General features: G+C 40.4%; 1 protein-coding gene across 2 annotated transcripts in view; it reads right to left on the reverse strand.

The window, feature by feature from the left end:
* Positions 1-17,861, reverse strand: part of LOC117549190 (protein unc-13 homolog C-like) — a 100,467-nt gene that overhangs the window by 19,687 nt on the left and 62,919 nt on the right. The window contains exons 15-22 of one of the 2 annotated variants that reach the window (XM_034220850.1): positions 11,438-11,564; positions 9,679-9,775; positions 8,856-8,999; positions 8,536-8,613; positions 7,018-7,095; positions 6,236-6,262; positions 2,902-2,990; positions 2,148-2,285 (exon numbers count right to left, since the gene is read on the reverse strand). In XM_034220850.1, coding sequence (XP_034076741.1) covers positions 2,148-2,285; positions 2,902-2,990; positions 6,236-6,262; positions 7,018-7,095; positions 8,536-8,613; positions 8,856-8,999; positions 9,679-9,775; positions 11,438-11,564 — 778 coding nt within the window. The remainder of the gene's footprint in view (positions 1-2,147; positions 2,286-2,901; positions 2,991-6,235; positions 6,263-7,017; positions 7,096-8,535; positions 8,614-8,855; positions 9,000-9,678; positions 9,776-11,437; positions 11,565-17,861) is intronic. The other variant, XM_034220849.1, reaches the window with a different exon arrangement.

Here is a 17,861-nt window from a genome sequence, read left to right on the forward strand (position 1 = left end):
AACTTTCATTGTTATGCGGATGATACTCAACTATATTTATCAATCAAGCCTGATGAAATTAATCATCTAAATAAAATTCAAGACTGCCTCAAGGACTTAAAAACGTGGATGACCTTAAATGTTTTGATGTTAAACACGACCAAAAGTTATTGTACTTGGCCCGAAGAATCTACGAAACAAATTATCTAAAGATATACTAACTATGGATGGCATTCATTTGGCCTCCAGTGAGACTGTAAGGAATCTTGGTGTTATATTTGATCAGGATTTATCCTTTAACGCCCACATCAAATTAATTTCAAGGACCGCCTACTTCCATCTACGTAACATTGCAAAAATCAGGCATATCTTGCCTCAAAACGATGCAGAGAAACTAGTCCATGCATTTGTTACTTCAAGGCTGGATTATTGTAACTCTTTATTATCAGGGTGTACCAAGAAGTCAGTCAAGTCGCTTCAGCTGATTCAAAATGCTGCAGCTCGTGTACTAACCAGAGTTAAGAAAAGGGACCACATTACTCCTGTTCTGGCTGCCTTACACTGGCTCCCTATAGAACACAGGATAGCATTTAAAATTCTTCTTCTCGCCTACAAAGCCCTTAATGGGCAGGCGCCATCTTACCTTAAAGAACTCATTATACCCTACGGTCCTATTAGGGCATTGCGTTCCAAGAATGCAGGGTTGTTGGTTGTTCCTAGAGTCTCTAAAAGTACAATGGGAGCCAGAGCCTTTTCTTATCAAGCTCCACATTTGTGGAATCAGCTTCCAGTTTGTGTTCGGGCGGCAGACAGCCTATCCATTTTTATGAGTGCGCTTAAGACCTTCCTTTTTGATAAAGCTTATAGTTAGGGCTGATTAGATTCAGCCCCTAGTTTTGCTGATATAGGCTTAGTTTGTCGGGGGACATCTTACTTCTTCCTTCTCTCTGTCTATACCTGTGTACTCTCATGTTCCGATTAACCCAGCTTCCCCAAATGTCATTCTTTTTGGTGTCTATATACACCGGGATCCGGAGTCATGGATGATCCTGCGGTCCTGTGTCCTGCATCGCGAGCCCTGGATCTTGAGTCGTGGCTGTGGTCCTGGATCATAAGTCCTGGACGGATATCCTCGTGGATTCATCTTCCTATTACTGTATACACACATGCATTTCCAAACATTTGGACTACCTATGTTGCAAATGTATTATCTTTTCAATTTACACACGGCATCTATTGCACGTCTGTCCGTCCGTCCTGGGAGAGGGATCCCTCCTCTGTTGCTCTCCCTGAGGTTTCTCCCATTTTTCCCTTTAAAACTGTGGGTTTTATCCGGAAGTTTTTCCTTGTACGGTGTGAGGGTCTAAGGACAGAGGGTGTCGTATTGTCATACTGATATTCTGTACAAACTGTGAAGTCCACTGAGACAAATGTAACATTTGTGATATTGGGCTATTTAAATAAACATTGATTGATTGATTGATTGATTGCATATAATTTACAACTAGCAGCTTACTATGCTAACATCAAACATAATTGAAACAAAAGCAACAGTGTTCACAGAGCTAACATTGTTTAGCTGAGAGGGAACCAAGCGTAGCCTTAACATTTGTCTGACAATTGCGTGGGTGAGGATGGATTAATCATCGTTCTTTCCATGCACTTAAATGACAAATGTTGAAAGACACATTCTCGGATGGTATACTTAACTATTTTTTGCATAGAATTTAATCCAATTAAACTTTGAGACCAGCCAGTTTGAATAAGAGGCAGGGATGTAGGTTTTCCTTAAAGAAACATTGTTTTCTCAGGCGCTATAACAAGCAGCAGGAACGTTTTGAGTGCAAAGAGACTAACATAGGAGTATAACAGTAAAGTGATAACATTCATTTGCAAAAATAATAGATACAAGACAGCTGTTGTTCGCTCACTGGCCACGTCACTTTTAAAGGTTTGAGCAAAACCATCCACACTCCTTCCTTTCACACATCTTGAGGTGAATAATTATTAAACATCACTTCAAGGCCAAAGCTCTCAACCTTCATGGCAACGGATGGCTGAGCCTATTAACTGAATTCATGACTTTAAATTATTTTACAAAAGAGGGTTGCACAGACTTAAGACAACAGTAACAAAACAGCTAGAAACATAATATAGTTTATACTCACTTTTTATCCAGGAGGTCCATAAGAGGTCTGAGGACGGTCTCTGCATCCATGGCAGCGTTGCTCCCTTTGGCCGGCCCTTTCATCAGAACCAGTTCCTGGTTCATCTGCTTCACACAGTCCTCTATCACACCTTGGAAACTGCAGGATGGAAAAAAAACTATCCTTGAAATCTTTTGCTACTGGTTTAATATTAAACACTGCAGCAGAAGTTCATTCCTGGTTTGGACTTCTAAACTGTATGTCAATGCGTATACATGCAGTTATTATTACAACATGTGTGAATGGGTATACAGCATATACGTTACATGTATATACCATACATACAATGTCTGTGTTTGTCTGTTTGTGTGTATGTATTTGTAGATACATGTTACGTTTATGTTTGATATGTACTGATATGTTTTAAGAGTTATTGTTTTAACATGTACTTCATTTATCAGCTTTTATTGTCTTAGGAAGCACTTTCTGTTTTTAAATATCCATTTGTTTTTGTTGTTGGAGAGCACTTTTTAAGGAGATCGTAACTCATTCTTGTGGGTCCTAAAATATTATTGAAAAGGTGTTAGAAGCAGAGGACGTTTTTTGTACAAGATAAAATGCTTTGTAACTTTTTTTGCTTATTAAGCATTGTGCACAGCAAGAGTTCAAGTCAATTATATTCATTGCTGATAACTAAGCAGTCGTGTAGTCGAACATACACACACACAGACACACACACACACACACACAGATGTTAAGTCACATTAATGCACACCTGGAGCCAAACACTCCGCTGAGCTCATCCAGCACCGTGTTGAGTTTATTCTGCAGCTCCTTCAGCAAATCACTGGCCTCTGCATCCAGCTGTGGAGAAAGAAGGACAATTACTACATCATTACACTTCATACACTAGCTCACGCTGACTAGAGCTCTGAATCTCTGCCTCAAATGCGGTGGGGGTGCCGGGTGTTAAGGGGGGAGCCGACAGGCACAGAGGAGAGGTAACCTGCCTCGCTGGTGGCCTCCCTCTCGTTCTGCCTGCCATCTGTGCCGAGAGATGCCCTGAATACAAATGGCCGGCTCACCTCCGAGCGCTGCAATGATGAGTGCTTGCCGAGTCACAAGACATGATGTCAGCAAAAAGGCAGCCAGCTAGTGGTCTCTCAAAAGGGAATATTTGTGTGCACTACTACACAAGGTACAGTCGAGAAAGTAGGCTGTCAGGCACCCTGGACACTGTAACATCTTAGTCATATTAAGCTGGCTCTTATATAAACATAAATCCTTGTATCTGCAGAAGTTCTGATACAGAAATCCTCTGACTGAGCTTTTGTGTTCAGGAATTGTTCCTGCAAGTGTTTCACAATAAACTCCAGGAGTGAGCAACTCTGTAATATTTAGTTTAATATTAAGGAGTGTTGGTGTTTAATTATCTGTAGTTAAATTGTGGTAAAAGCATCTAATCCATGAACTATTTGCCTTAACATCATTAACCATACATTAATCATAGTATGATACAAATTATGATTAGACATGACCTTGCAATGAACAATTTTCCATACCAACTTACACAAATATACTTGCAAAATTGATGGACAGCATGTATGTGTCCATGCATGGCATGTGTTGGGTTTCTGCAGCACTATCTCTATGCATGTGATGGATGTGCAAATGTTTGTGTACTTCTGTGGTTTTGGGCAATTTCTGAGAGAATGCATGAGTGGAGATCCACTATTTGTGCTGTGTGTTGAGTGCTGTTGTGTGTGTGTGTGTGTGTGTGTGTGTGTGTGTGTGTGTGTGTGTGTGTGTGTGTGTGTGTGTGTGTGTGTGTGTGTGTGTGTGTGTGTGTGTGTGTGTGTGTGTGTGTGTGTGTGTGTGTGTGTGTGTGTGTGTGTGTGTGTGTGTGTGTGTGTGTAACTGCATGAATGAGTGCTTCTGTGTACACTGTTCGTCTCAGGGCTTATGAATTATGTTCACCATGACCAAATGTCCAAACATTAATGTTTTGGATGGGGGTGGAGAACACACGTTGCTGGGGCTCAGTGCCTGAGATGGATGTGAGGCCAGGCACCGCACCACATGCATGACAGATCGTCATATTAGAACCGATCAGCTTAGCCATGGAGCCGCTCATCTCGCACGTTATCATGGCGGATGGCTCAGCTGGGAAACTGATGTGTAAACTAAACCTTTTAAAGATATTGTTATTCTGCAGACATGCCTCTATCTGAAGCACAAACTGATTTATTAGTGTTTGCATGTGCACCGATCACACTGCTGTCACCTCAGTGGAAAAGATCGCAGCATGCAAGATTTCCTGTCACAGAGAAAATTGACCATGTATGTTGGGGCTGTGATTTTACGGTTTGAGTAACGGATAACATATTTTCAGGTGATAGCAAAACACACTGTAGGCCTTGGTCTTTTATCATTTACTCTTTGTCTGTGGAAAGTTTAAGACTGCGCTATAATCTGCAGCCTGTCCGTCTCTGAAACTAAGATTTCTTTCCCCATGAACACTGTGTGATTGTCACTGTCTAAATGGGCAGGCTGCTACAGGAAATTCGCTCTGCTCTTGGATAAATCAGGCCACCTGTCAGCTACCGAGAGACGAATATTCTGTACTGACTGTGAAATGACTGGTGCTCGAATCAAATGTCCACCTGAAGACTGCAATCCTCTCTGAAGAGCCTTCATCCAAAGGTACTCTGACTTGCCAAGTAAGGCATTTCTCAGGACGAAAATATAAAATCTTCTAAAACGATTTGGTATAATGTGGAGAATAATGTAATGATTACTACTTATAGTAAGGTATACTTGGTACTACGAATAGGTAATTGGCTAAGGTAATTGGCTCTCAATTTGCATTTATAGAAAGTACTTTATTTGTATTCCTGCAAGAGAAAAACATCAATTTTAGAATCTATAGAGCACCTGACTCCTCCAAAGCTACTTTCACTCGATGCTGACTGACATCCAGAGTCCTCCAGAGTGCACAAACTCTGCGCTGGCTGACAGCCTATCAACAGCAGCCCAGCTTTGCTTCCCTTTGCCTGTTCAAACAATACAATATCTACTCGCTGGCAGGTTGTTATTCGGAGACATACTGTAGTTGTTCCTGAACAGTGCCAAGTAAATAAAGGTTTATTAAACCAACATCTCTTTAAGTGAGAAAAACACATTAGCAAACAGGCTGACACCAAAAATAAACCAATCTAGGGAAATCAGTCCATAAATGTGGGCACTGTAAGAGATTATTGCTAATCTTTGTTATTGGTAATGCGATGATAACAGCTTTTGGTAATTACATTGGCTCTGGGAGTTAATTGCTGATAGGGAACTATTCTGTAATGAATAGGCTACTGTGCAGAGGAGGAAACTCATATCAAACTTTTACCTTTAATCCACCTCGGCTGTATGATTAGTATTCAAGAGGAATTATTTAAAATGAGTATAAAGAAATACATGATTGCCCATTTACAATGAATATAATTTAACTTTTTGAAGGGATGTTAAGACTTGGTGTCATTACTCTCAGACAATAATGGGCCAGGAGTGATCCAGGTTTAAAATGGCTAACTGTGTGGAGGTGGCACCACTTCAACCGAGGACACAGCTGGAGAGATTAGTAAGTGTTTGAGAAGCTCATTAAACACGGTTTGAAGCATTTTGTAGCTGCAGCTCGGGGAATGGGATAGAGAGATGATCAAAACCACAACCAGCAGCTTGGCGAATCTCTGACTACCTTTTTTGGGTCGTGTAAAAAAATCGGGAACAACTAACTCTATCGCTCTACTAAATTAGCCATGAATAGAGTAGTGGACAACGGGAAAGAAAGCAAGCTAAAAATAAAGATGGCATCGGGTGGGTTGAGCCACTATCCCCAGAGTGCCGGGGATGGTGAGCTTGAGCAGCCTGTCCAGAGGGGTGATGGGTAATTCAGTTTCCGTATGCTCTGTGGCACATGCTGCTGGAGGGGTTGGGGGAGTGGGGTGAAAAGCGTAAGAGCGTGAGGGGTGGCAGGGAGGAACAGGGGGGGAGGGGGCGTGCTTATTCGTATCATTCGCTAAATGGTGGGAAGGGGTGTTGAAGAGTCCTATTGCACACACCTTACAGAAGGACACAACCCCCTCCTCCTGGAGACAGAGAGAGAGAGCACAGAAAGGAAACGGGAGGGAAACAGAAGACACAACGACGGGAGACAAAACGCAAGGCAAGACAGGCATTAGAAACTGGAGACACATGCTTCACCTTCTCAGGTTCGACTGACAGGAACACAGTCACGGGTGATTCACATCAAACACACAGATTCATAGGGTTTCACTCAATAGTTACAACACATGTTATACACAGGAGGGGGGGGGGTTAGAGTGAGGTAGGGGAACAGTGATGGGGTACAGAGGGAGTTATTTAGGAACTGTAGAAAAAGGTGACAACTGAACTACATGTCAGATTAGTCTATCAAATGGTTTAGTACAGATTGGAGGGAAGGATTACAGCAACTCACTGTAGGGGTCAATTCACTTTCACTTCATATAAATGTCATCACAAATGATCATTTACATTATCATGACACAGCATGTATTCCACAGCAGAGAGCTGATCCCAGGATGTAGACTTAAGACCTCGAGAAGAACCGGTAACCTTGCTGAAGTGTCCTTTAGAAAGACACTGAATCCTTTGAAGCCCAAAGGACACTTTAGCCAACCTTGTGTTTTAACCTTCCAGTGGATGAATGCAGATCATTGAAGAACTACATTGTAATAATGCATTTGTTTTGCCTTGAAATTAATATTTTTTAAAGTTAGAATAGAAAATATCAATTGAAATGAAAGTGAATTTCCTCAAAATGTGACAAAGACACTGCAGACATACACACTTAGGCACAGACCTGTTTGCCTCCCATGGACTCGAACATCTTCTCCAGTTGGACTCGGAGCTGCTGGATGTTGTTGAGGATGATGCAGGGCTGAAAGAGTGTAAGAATTAATAAAACAAGATTGCCTCCTAAAGGACAGCGAACAACATGTGTCAGAAAAACATCCTAGACAAGCCTAGTTCTCCTTTTTTGAACCGCTATTGTAATGTAACACTTGTCAGCTTGAGACCCTATAATTGCAACACTTTGTCAGGAGGTTACAAAACGTAAAATCCATCAGTTTAGATTTTCTGACAAATACTTTTTACAAAGATATTAGATTTCTGAAACAACATTGACAGTCAGTCAACAGGGAAATACAATACATAATACAACAGGGAGCGAAATGTCTACACCGAATTTGTCAGGCTTTATTGATTCTCAGCTGCAAAACAAGTTAAACAGCTGTTGGACATTAATCACACTGCTTTTTATGGAGTCATTCTTCAGAGTTTTCAGTCAGGCACAGATTATGTACATCATCTACCCAAAAAACAACTGACAAACCCAAAATTATGATTGTGGTAATGATGGTACTAAAGGGATTATTCTGCGCCCCACAGGAAAACAATAATTGATGTTTTTTGAAAACCGAAAAAGCAGACAAAAGTGTTTCAGCTGCAGCACATTTACTAGATTGATGAGCATATACTATAGGAGAGTGGTAATATGCTAAATCTAAATAAAAACAAAGGAGATATCCCTTAGCTACATATGTTTAGCTTGAGAGAAGATAAACATATTTTTATGTATTAGTTAATTGCCAAAGGCTGCTGTGACATCACTCGGGACTACATAGACTAAAACGGAAAAAGAGGGGTTTATGGAATAAATACAAAAGTTATTATTTTTAATAATAAAACCGCTCTATGTTTCAGTTTTTGGGGCAAAGACAGCCACAAAGTACATTCTTGGTAAATATGGCTCTGGGATTTGGGTCATGTTCTATATACGTGCCAGTCTAACAAATGATTGACAAGGTTTAACTTGACATAATCCCACCTCCACCTGCCTCTCATTACCTTTTGTCTCTCTCCATCATCTGTCTGCTCAACCCTGTCTCGAGGAGGGACATTTCAGGTTTTCTCGGAGACAATTGTAATGAGCCTGTCAACACTGTGAGGAAACATCTGCCTCCTCCGCCAGTACCCTGCGTGCTATCTCTCAGTTGAACTTCAAAGACCAGTGAGGATAATTAGGCCACTCGGAAGGCTCTGCATTTAGTCATCCATCACATTAACAATGGACAGAGAACCCAGAAAAATACCAGGGACTTTTCTCAATCAGCTAACGGCTGTGACATAAATAATTGCATCTTGGTTAATAGAGACACTTTATTAAGTCTGTTACAAAAGGCGGGAGTTGGCTGCAATCTGGAGCTTTCTCCACGGTCAGAGACAAACATGGAAACACTATTATCTGACTAACTATATTTGCACTGCAACAAAATACACTCAACCATTGCTATTAACTCTGTGGCAGGTCACTTACCACGTTCTCCTTGTTTAAATGCAAAGGAAAGTCCTTGGATATGATCGCAGCATATTGCAGAAGAACTTTGTTGATAGTCTGTAGGGAGGGAGAGAAACAATTGCGTAATTACAGTTTGTTTGCCGTTCTTTTATTGAATTTCTGGAACACACTGAAAAGATGTAGGCAGTCACAACCTAATAACAAGATAAGATCAAATCGAATACATATATCACTGAGTCTTCTTAGATCAATGGCAAACTATTTAACTGTTATTACTCCCCACAGGAATGTTTAGGGTTCACAGGGGGACGAAGGAGGGGCTTTCCAAAGACTCTGACCTTCGCAAATCGGCACATGAAGTGAGCCAGAGCCTGCGGGTTCGGACACTCCAGCTTCTTGATGATCTCGAAGCTCTGGTTTAGCTGCGTGAACACGTCCACCACCGAACAGGAAAAGAGGGCGTGCTCCGATGTTTGCTGGAACTGAAGGAAAAGAGACAGCAGATTTGTTAACCTTTGAATGAAACAATTAGGCAAAGTGAAGAGAACATTTGACCATTTGTATCAATTACTGTATAAATCCATCGCTCACAGGGAAGACCACTTACTGACAATTATACCAGAAGGTGTTATGTTAACCCTTTATGTGTGAATGGTCATTAGCAGCTGAGGTGCAATAATGACATTTAACACTCACACCCGTTTAACATCGATATATAGTTATCTCTGGAACCGTATGAATTTCTGCATTTATTCAGTATGATTGACAAACAATCTTGGTTTAAATTAAAATGTTTACTTTGTTTAGAGGACTTTCTAGGTAATATAAATCACATACTGTATGTAAAGTGCATAGATAGAAGATGCATCAATTTATTTAAATCACTTCTGTGCCAAATTTGTATAAGGCTTTCCTTTTATTATTCCCTAATATCCTTTCGTGCCTTTCACTGCTCTGAAAAAAGTGTTTTTCCCCCTGTTTTTATCAATTCGTAATTTAAATGTCATTCATATTCTTGTCTTGTGCAGCATTTCCTTAATCCCCCAAACCCTCAAGAGGTATACACATTCAGTCTCAGCATCTGTCCTTGTGAATAAGAAAGCAGCCTTAAGTGGCTTGGTTGGTTACATATAAAGCTAAATATAAAAAAAGTATTCATACTCCATCTTTCTTGTCCCTTTCCAGAGCGCCATTTAGGAAATCCATGGCAACGTCCTCATTCTCATCAAGCCACTGAATGACAAACGGCTCAAACCACCTGGAAAAGAAACACTTTCTGTAATTGAAGGGTCAAATCATAGTTTTTTTAAACATTGAATTAATTTTTCGGTAGCACCAGATGAATCAGGGTTTATTATAGAAAAATGACAAGATTTGTTTTTGTTGTTTAACAATTCTAGGGGAACTAAAGTATTTAATAGAGATCAATAAAAAACAACTTCAAGTTAAGATATTCTGCAAAAACCTCACAGATTTCAGTGTGGTTTTGGCTAAGGCTTCTACCCATGAAGGCATTGATATCAGGTTTCAGTTTGTGGAGAGATTCGACTGTGAGGCTCAGACAGAGGACAGCAGAGGACACGACAGGCCGGGCCGAATGAGCAGAGTAAGGAAGTCAATGTGTTTGTGGAATAATAATGCTGTTGTGTCTGTTTCACTTTGCCATTTCCTTGCTTAATAAAGTGCCTGCAGCTTGTCCTCAGAGCAGCGGATGTCCCCCCAAAACGGCTTTGTACTCTGGCTAAGGACATATGCTAAAGGAAGGAGAGAGCCGATAAATAAGGTGGGTGTGGCAACTGAGAAAGGGAAGTGAGACAGGCAGAAAAAGACCGGTTGTGTATATAATTATGTGTGTGTGTGTGTGTGTGTGTTGTGTATGTCTGGGGAGGAATCAATCATGCTAGAGATGGTGTTTGAGTGACAGAGTTGGAGAGGGGGAGGGTGAATTATTACTCTGATAGCCTGGCAGGATGGGAGAGGGCATTGCGTTCACTGCCTGCATTACACATGTTCACAGTGCAGCTATTTGCAGCACATGATTATGTATGCACACTATAACACAGTGCTACACGAAAAAAGAAGAACGCAAAAATGCTTTTAGGCTATACATGTGTCCCCTCATCCAAAACAGTTTAGGATAAGCTTCAACTACCACGATTCACTGTCTTACATGCATTGGACTCGCAATGTTGACCATTACATAATTGTTCTGTCAATGGTTCCTGTGATGTAGATTGCTGCTTTTATTGCTCTTAAATGGTCTATTGTTTTTACTATATGGCTGTATCTGTAGTTTTACTTATTTTATGGTTGGTGAGCTGAGCTGTGATTTTTGTATTTTATTTATTTATTTCTCTTTATAGCACTACCATCTGGAGGTTTTAAAGTGTTTTACAAATAAAGCTGTATTGTTCTGTGATACTAGAAAAGGATTTCAGATTAAAGAAAAAACATTGCTACTTCAGACTTAAACAAGGTTCTGGAGATTTGGACTATCATACTTAATGAAAAGGAACATCTGCGCATTCAAATCTGTGCAAAAAACGGATTATTATTATTTAAAGAAAAACTACATATTGTCAAATTGACATAAACGTAAAAAAGTCATTTGGGATGGAGAATGTTTTCAGGCTACACTACAAAACAGTTTCCTATGGAGTTCCGCAAAGATCAATCTTTGGGTTCCTTCTTTTGTCATTATATAAATGATAATAGGATTAATTTTCCTTTGTTTTGGTAAATATGAGCAATATTAGTATCAGAAATCAACACGGAAATGTTAGGTGTTGTCACCTATATTAATTTATTTTGACATAATTGCTGCAGTCTCACCTTAAAAGCTCCATACTTTGCGTACAGTAATGTAAATGTGTATGCATGTTAATTTATATCATGTGTGTGAAAAGGAGAGGACACTTACAGTGAATACTCAGGTGGAACACCCTTGAAGGCCGGCAGGTCACGAACATACTCGTTATGGAACCATTTGACTTTGAAGTGAAGATTCATGTATTCAGTACTTTTGCATAGGCGGTGCTTGTCATGCTCTGTAAAGCAGATGAAAACATGAGAAGCACACGTTAGCATATTGAGTATAACCTCTGAAGTCACATTTCTTTAACAGAGATACTATGTTTTATAATACAACTCACACATAGGAACACCTCTGGTCTGAGCAGAGAGCAAGTTCAATTGTGGTAGCACAGCGACATCACATTTTCAGTCTTTCATTGATAAATGTGTTGCATGTGGTGGTGGACTAAAAACGTCTTCCTCTTCCAAAAACTCACACTTTCACAAAATGGGTTGCTTTTATCCCGACTTTTCTAAAAGGCTCAATTATGAACAGCCTTGAGCTATCAAAGAAAAATAAACCCAGACTGTGAATGTGTCTGGCTGCCGTGAAAAGACATTTAAAAAAGGCCTTGAATGACTGCAAAGAAACTGAAGCTAAAAGGAATAAGACTTAATGACAAGGCTGCTGAGTCATTTAGTCCGGCTCACTGTAGACATTTCAGAACAATTAAACATTTCCATGGGATCTAGTAGAGGATAGATGGATGCTGATTGGAGGAGAAGAAGGAAACCAATTACGTTGGATGACATGGAATGAAAGAGACAGACTAATCAGAGAGAACAAAAAACATCTGTGCAATGGTGGGTCAACTTTTAAACGTTTTGCTACATCTCTGCAGATGAGGGAATGACATTGAGGAGAAGAAGAAGAAGAGACATGAAAGTATTATGGCTCTATTGAAATAGAGGATCATGGGACCAATGTTATCATGGAAATAAACACAAATAGAAAAACAACTTTTCTCAAAGAGACTCAAATAATATATATAATGTTTACCATGTTCATCTCCTTAGTCTAGCATGTACATATAGCACTATTTGCTAATTAGCACTAAACACACAGTGCAACTGAATAACAAAATGCACACAAATAATCAGTATACAAATCCATCGTAATCCATCCAATAGTTGAGGAGATCTTTCTGTTTGAACCAAAGTTATGCACGGACCAACATTGCAATTTGTTGAGCCATGCTACTAAAATTGTCCAAAATGTATTTTGTGGGTCGTTTAAATTCCAAAACAGCCTTTTTCCTGGCAGGTATAACCTTTGTGAATGAAACAAAGACTGTTTGTTGGGCAGAAAGCCTGTCTCAGACCTGCCAATGAACATGGAGATCTATGGTCTTCCCTTGCCCTTAACCAAAAAGCTTTTATTGCATAACCCTAACCCAACATTCACCGTAAAGACAGTGTCAGATCTCTCGTGTCACATTTGGCATTGTCAGTCCCCATTTGTCTACATTAAGTGTTGTGTGAACATAAAGGCATCCTCAAATGCTCTGAACAAAGTAAATGCTGTATAATTATTGCATGACAAACCTCCCTAAGCTCGTTCCTTACCCGAGGCGAGTCTCCATGTTCTTCCTCTCTCTCCACCCCTTCCTTGTGTATCTTTCTCTTTCTCTCTTAGCCCCTCTCTCTTCATGGTCTTGTTTCACTTTTTTTGTCCAACTTGTCTCTCTTTTTGTGTACTTTTTATACAGTATGCAAATAGCCATACAATCTCTTTCTCTATGGCACAGTGCGGGAATCTATTTTTGGCTTGGCAGCTGTTACATGTTTCCACAGATACAACGTAGAGTGTTGGAGCTACATCTGATCATAAATGGGTATCTAAGACATATTGCATTTGCAGGTGTGGACTTCAATACCTCTCCACTGACATGAGCCAACATTTCGCTATATCTGAAAACCAAGGCTAAAGAAAAAAAGGTTTAAAGGATTGTGATAGATTTATTTTTGATTTTACAGCAGGTGCTTCTAAAGAGTAGACATAAAAACACACAAATAGAAGATTCATACATTCATGCAACATCAAAGACATTTTTAAATCCATGCGTTGCATCCTGGCTGCCTTAATCCTGATAAGAACCTCGCTGCTTACTCTGGTGAATAGTGCATAGCCTGCCAGCCCACACTCCTCTCTAAGCTCGGAGGGAAATATGTACATATGTATAATTAACATATTTACCTGTGGATAAATGTATTCAAATTTACATTGCAATAATCCTCCTTGGAAAGGAGTAGAGAAAGAGAGCATGACTCAAGTCAGTCTGTTATTTTAATTGCTGCTACTTATTTCAAGCCTGCTTGTATTTTAGATTATTGACTTACGTGACTATTACACATTGTTTGTAAAAACAATGTAGTTCAGTCAGACAACTCACGTGTTTCTTTAACATGTATATTAGAAGCAGCATATAGTTGAGTTTGAGGTCTAGGCTCGGGCCTCATCACTCCACAGATATACATAGCACGATGAGTGATGATTAAATAACTAACCCCCCCGAGCCTACAGGTGGAAGCTGGGGTGGTGGTGGGGTGGTGGTGGGGTGGTGGTGCAGGCGAGCAGCAGCGACGTGGAAGTAGCAGCAGCAAGCAATGTATGGAGAGATATCTGGCAGGTTAAATAGAGCGGCATGTTAAGGAGACTCTGTTTGGTTGGTTGTAGAGTGGCAAGGGGCGTTAGGTATGAATGCAGCATAAGTGCTCGAGTTGACTGCCTGAACTAGCTCGCAGGCTTCGCCCCATTTGTGTATGTAAATGTGTATTTAAGGATAGTTTGACAGTGTTGGTATCTCCAGGTATATTATCTCTGATGCATAGACCTGTGCTATTTTACAGTAAAGCAGCAACAGTAAGAGTGAAGAGGATACTGTATAGAAAAAGGTGGATGGTTGCCATAGCCACCATGGCTTAACACATGCTGTAGGTAACAGAGTGTCAGAAAAAACAAAGCAGTTGGCTTTTGAGTGAAGTCATTTTCTCCATGCTTACAGTAAATGCCTGAGGTGGAGTTTGTTCAACTTGCACATATACTGTAGATTTTACACAACTCACAGGAGCCATATGAGGGGACTGTTTTAAAGTTTGCAATGTTCTGTGAATAGCTGAAATAGAAAGCCACAATGAAACCAGCATCCCGGGGTTATTTTCGTTTTGCGCCCAATGCCAGGAAATGGCAGGGATCACTGCTCTCATCAAAAACTAACCTTCATGGCCGAAGCAGTGTTGATGGTTGAAATTGCCATGGGATTGAAGGTTTCACCTGGATTCACCTGTTCAGTCTGAGTCGCTGGAGGAGCAGCTGGGTGAAACAATGTGAATACCGAGGCGAGATTGTTTTACTCGAGGGGACCTGCAGTCATTCTGCTGCGGCAAGATCTGCTGTGGCAGCGCCACTTTAATGACTGAGCTGGCATTACAAGGCAGCGTATACACACACAGGATGGACACACACATATTCACAGTGTGTCAACCTTTTCCAAACTTCACACACACACATACACACACACACACACACACACACACCCACACACACACACACACACTCACACACACACACACACACACACACACACACACACACACACACACACACACACACACACACACACTCACTGTCACACAGTCACCTAAAGGAAGCAGATGGAGGTCAGTTGAGAGACAGAAAAGTAAAGGTCAGCAGGTGTTTTGTTGGGTGCTGCCAGACAGTATCTGCTAGCTTGCTGTATGTGAACACAATAAGTGTGTGTGTGTGTGTGTGTGTGTGTGTGTGTGTGTGTGTGTGTGTGTGTGTGTGTGTGTGTGTGTGTGTGTGTGTGTGTGTGTGTGTGTGTGTGTGTGTGTGGCCTAGCATTACTAAATCTGTTTACACAGTCACGTGTGGGGACTCGCCTCCCTTATGGGGACAAATTGGAGGTCCCCATAAGGGGAATCATTAATGTTAGGGTGAAGACTTGGTTATGGTTAAGGTTAGGGTTAGGGTAAGGGTTAGGGTTAGGCATGTGTTGGTTATGGTTAAGGTTAGGATAAGTCTCCCGGAAATGCATGTAAGTCAATGTAATGTCCCCTGAAGTGATGTATACATGGTATGTGTGTGTGTGTGTGTGTGTCCTTAAATCCACTCAAACATGTACTGCATAAAGTATAGACTGCTAAAGCATCCATTTAGAAAGTAGAATGCTTTCAATCAAAAATGCTCCAAAAATAATACAAAACTACTTGACAAGAGGTTAATCACACACCTCATATTTTTGCAGACATATCCACGAGATGTGCACATTAGTAAAAGATAAACACATTGGGTCATTCTAAGATAAGATAAACCTTTATTCATACCTGTAGGGAAATGCAGAAGAGTCTACAGTGTACATATATTACACCTGGCACATGGCACAAAATGTGACCAAAATAAAAACAGAATCTAAAAAAGTTGGAGCAGCCTCGTTAGATCCTCTGCACACGATGTATTGCTTTTTGTTACTGTGGCAACCACACACATTTGCAATTCTGGGACTAAAACTAGTAGAGGGGATGAAATTATAATATTTGCCCTGACAGCGGCTTTAGAGGAAAGCTCTTGCAAAGCAGAAATGTGCATATTTGGGGAGATCATGAATATGCTTATACTTATTGTCAACACTTGGGAAGTTTGGCCTGATGTTGTTTACAAAACAAACAACCGGGTCACAAGAACATATCAGGAAAACTGCTCAAACTTAAATTATGTATACACATTTATTTTGGGGCGGCAAGAGGTCTATGCTCAATTGTCTTAAATCAGCAATAAGGATAACCTGGCTGTTAGAGGCAATTGTGTTCCAACACACAAAGCTCCAAGTTCTTTAACTGCATTTTATTTACGAATTAAAATGCAGCAGCAATATTTTCTGCATGACATTTTGTTTGAAGCTTTAATATTTGTGGGATGAAGACAGACATATCTGCCAGCGGTTAAAAGAGCGTTAAGTTCTTGAAAAGCTGTCGTCTTTCCTTTCACTTTTCATGGAGGTAATGTCCTCTCTCTAGAAAAAGGAAGAGGGACAGCATGTGCTTCTATGAACACTCTGAATGAAGGCAAAAGGATATTATTTTCCATCCACATAGAGGAGCGAATCTGAAGGAAATTAGGCCGTAGGGATCAGTGTTTAAACATACTGTAATAAAACATACAGAAGATATGTGACTGTAGAATGAGTCGTCTGTTCTTTTCTTAGTTAAAACACTTTGTAAATGTTTTATATTTAGCTAAAAATGTTGGAGGGGACAGCCATGTCTTTGGTTTTTAAACGGAGCAAAAGCCTACAGACTGTCGAACTTCAATGTTTTTAATTTACCATCCATCAAATGTTGCATTTGTGAAGATGAGGTGTCATACTTTTTTAATATGCAATCTGTTATTTTGAGAGGCAAGTCAATGCATATTTTATTCATGTATGATGTTTATGCAAATCCAGCCTCCTGGGTCCCTTACATGGATTGATTTTGACCATTTTAGCATTTAACATTCTATATGCATGTTTGTTGAATGTGTCTTGCATCATCACAAAGACAGAAGCAAGCATCGTACAATGTCTGATTTGACTGACCGTTAAATATACCATGCACGAGAAAAACATTTCCAAGAATCGGGTCTATACAGCAATGTGGAATATGGTTCTTCAGGTTGTTTTGAAAACACAAACAATATCAGGAATACTGATGAGGCTGAGATTGTAATAAGCTATGCATTTCCATAAGAAAAAAAATCCTCTTCTCTCCAAGTCCCACACCAAACATATCCTCCATATATGTTTTGGACGAAAACACAAAGTTAACGGTTTCTGCGACAGCGTGCCTCGTCGCCTAGTTCCCAACAGGTTTGATCATTGCCTTGGTAACTGCAACTTGATGTGATACAGGAGAATTATGACTAATTATGGTTCATTTTGTGTTTATGCAATCATGCGAATGGCTTGTGGCACCACATTTGCTCCTTGCCCCTCTCCACTTTCTGCACCACAATAGCCTGGAGAAGCCGGTCTCTTTCCCTCATTTAGTGAGACATTTTCATTAGGGGCCATTGTGATTGGTACATCTGTTCAATGGCTAATGTGACTGCCTGAGAGATAATGATTAATCACCACAGTCATCCTACTTATATTCACATCAACTGCCCTTTATACAAAGATTATATTCACATCAACTGCCCTTTATACAAAGATTATATTCACATCAACTGCCCTTTATACAAAGATAAACAAAAGCATCAAGTGGGCTTGGATGCAGCCTAATTGCCTGTGCATAGCATGATGTAGCGTTGCTATCAGAATGTTGAGGGTCATAACATGTGTGTGCACGTCTGTGTGTGTGTTACATCATGCAGTTGTAAGTGTGTGTGTTTGCCATTGTGCCCTGCTGTTGGTAAACAGTGAAGGCGGTCCTGGGGGAGGAGTAGGCTCAGGGTCCCTGGTGAGGATGTCATCTTGTCTGACTCGGCCCAC

The sequence above is a fragment of the Gymnodraco acuticeps genome, unplaced genomic scaffold (assembly GCF_902827175.1).
Source record: "Gymnodraco acuticeps unplaced genomic scaffold, fGymAcu1.1, whole genome shotgun sequence".
Lineage (NCBI taxonomy): Eukaryota > Metazoa > Chordata > Actinopteri > Perciformes > Bathydraconidae > Gymnodraco > Gymnodraco acuticeps.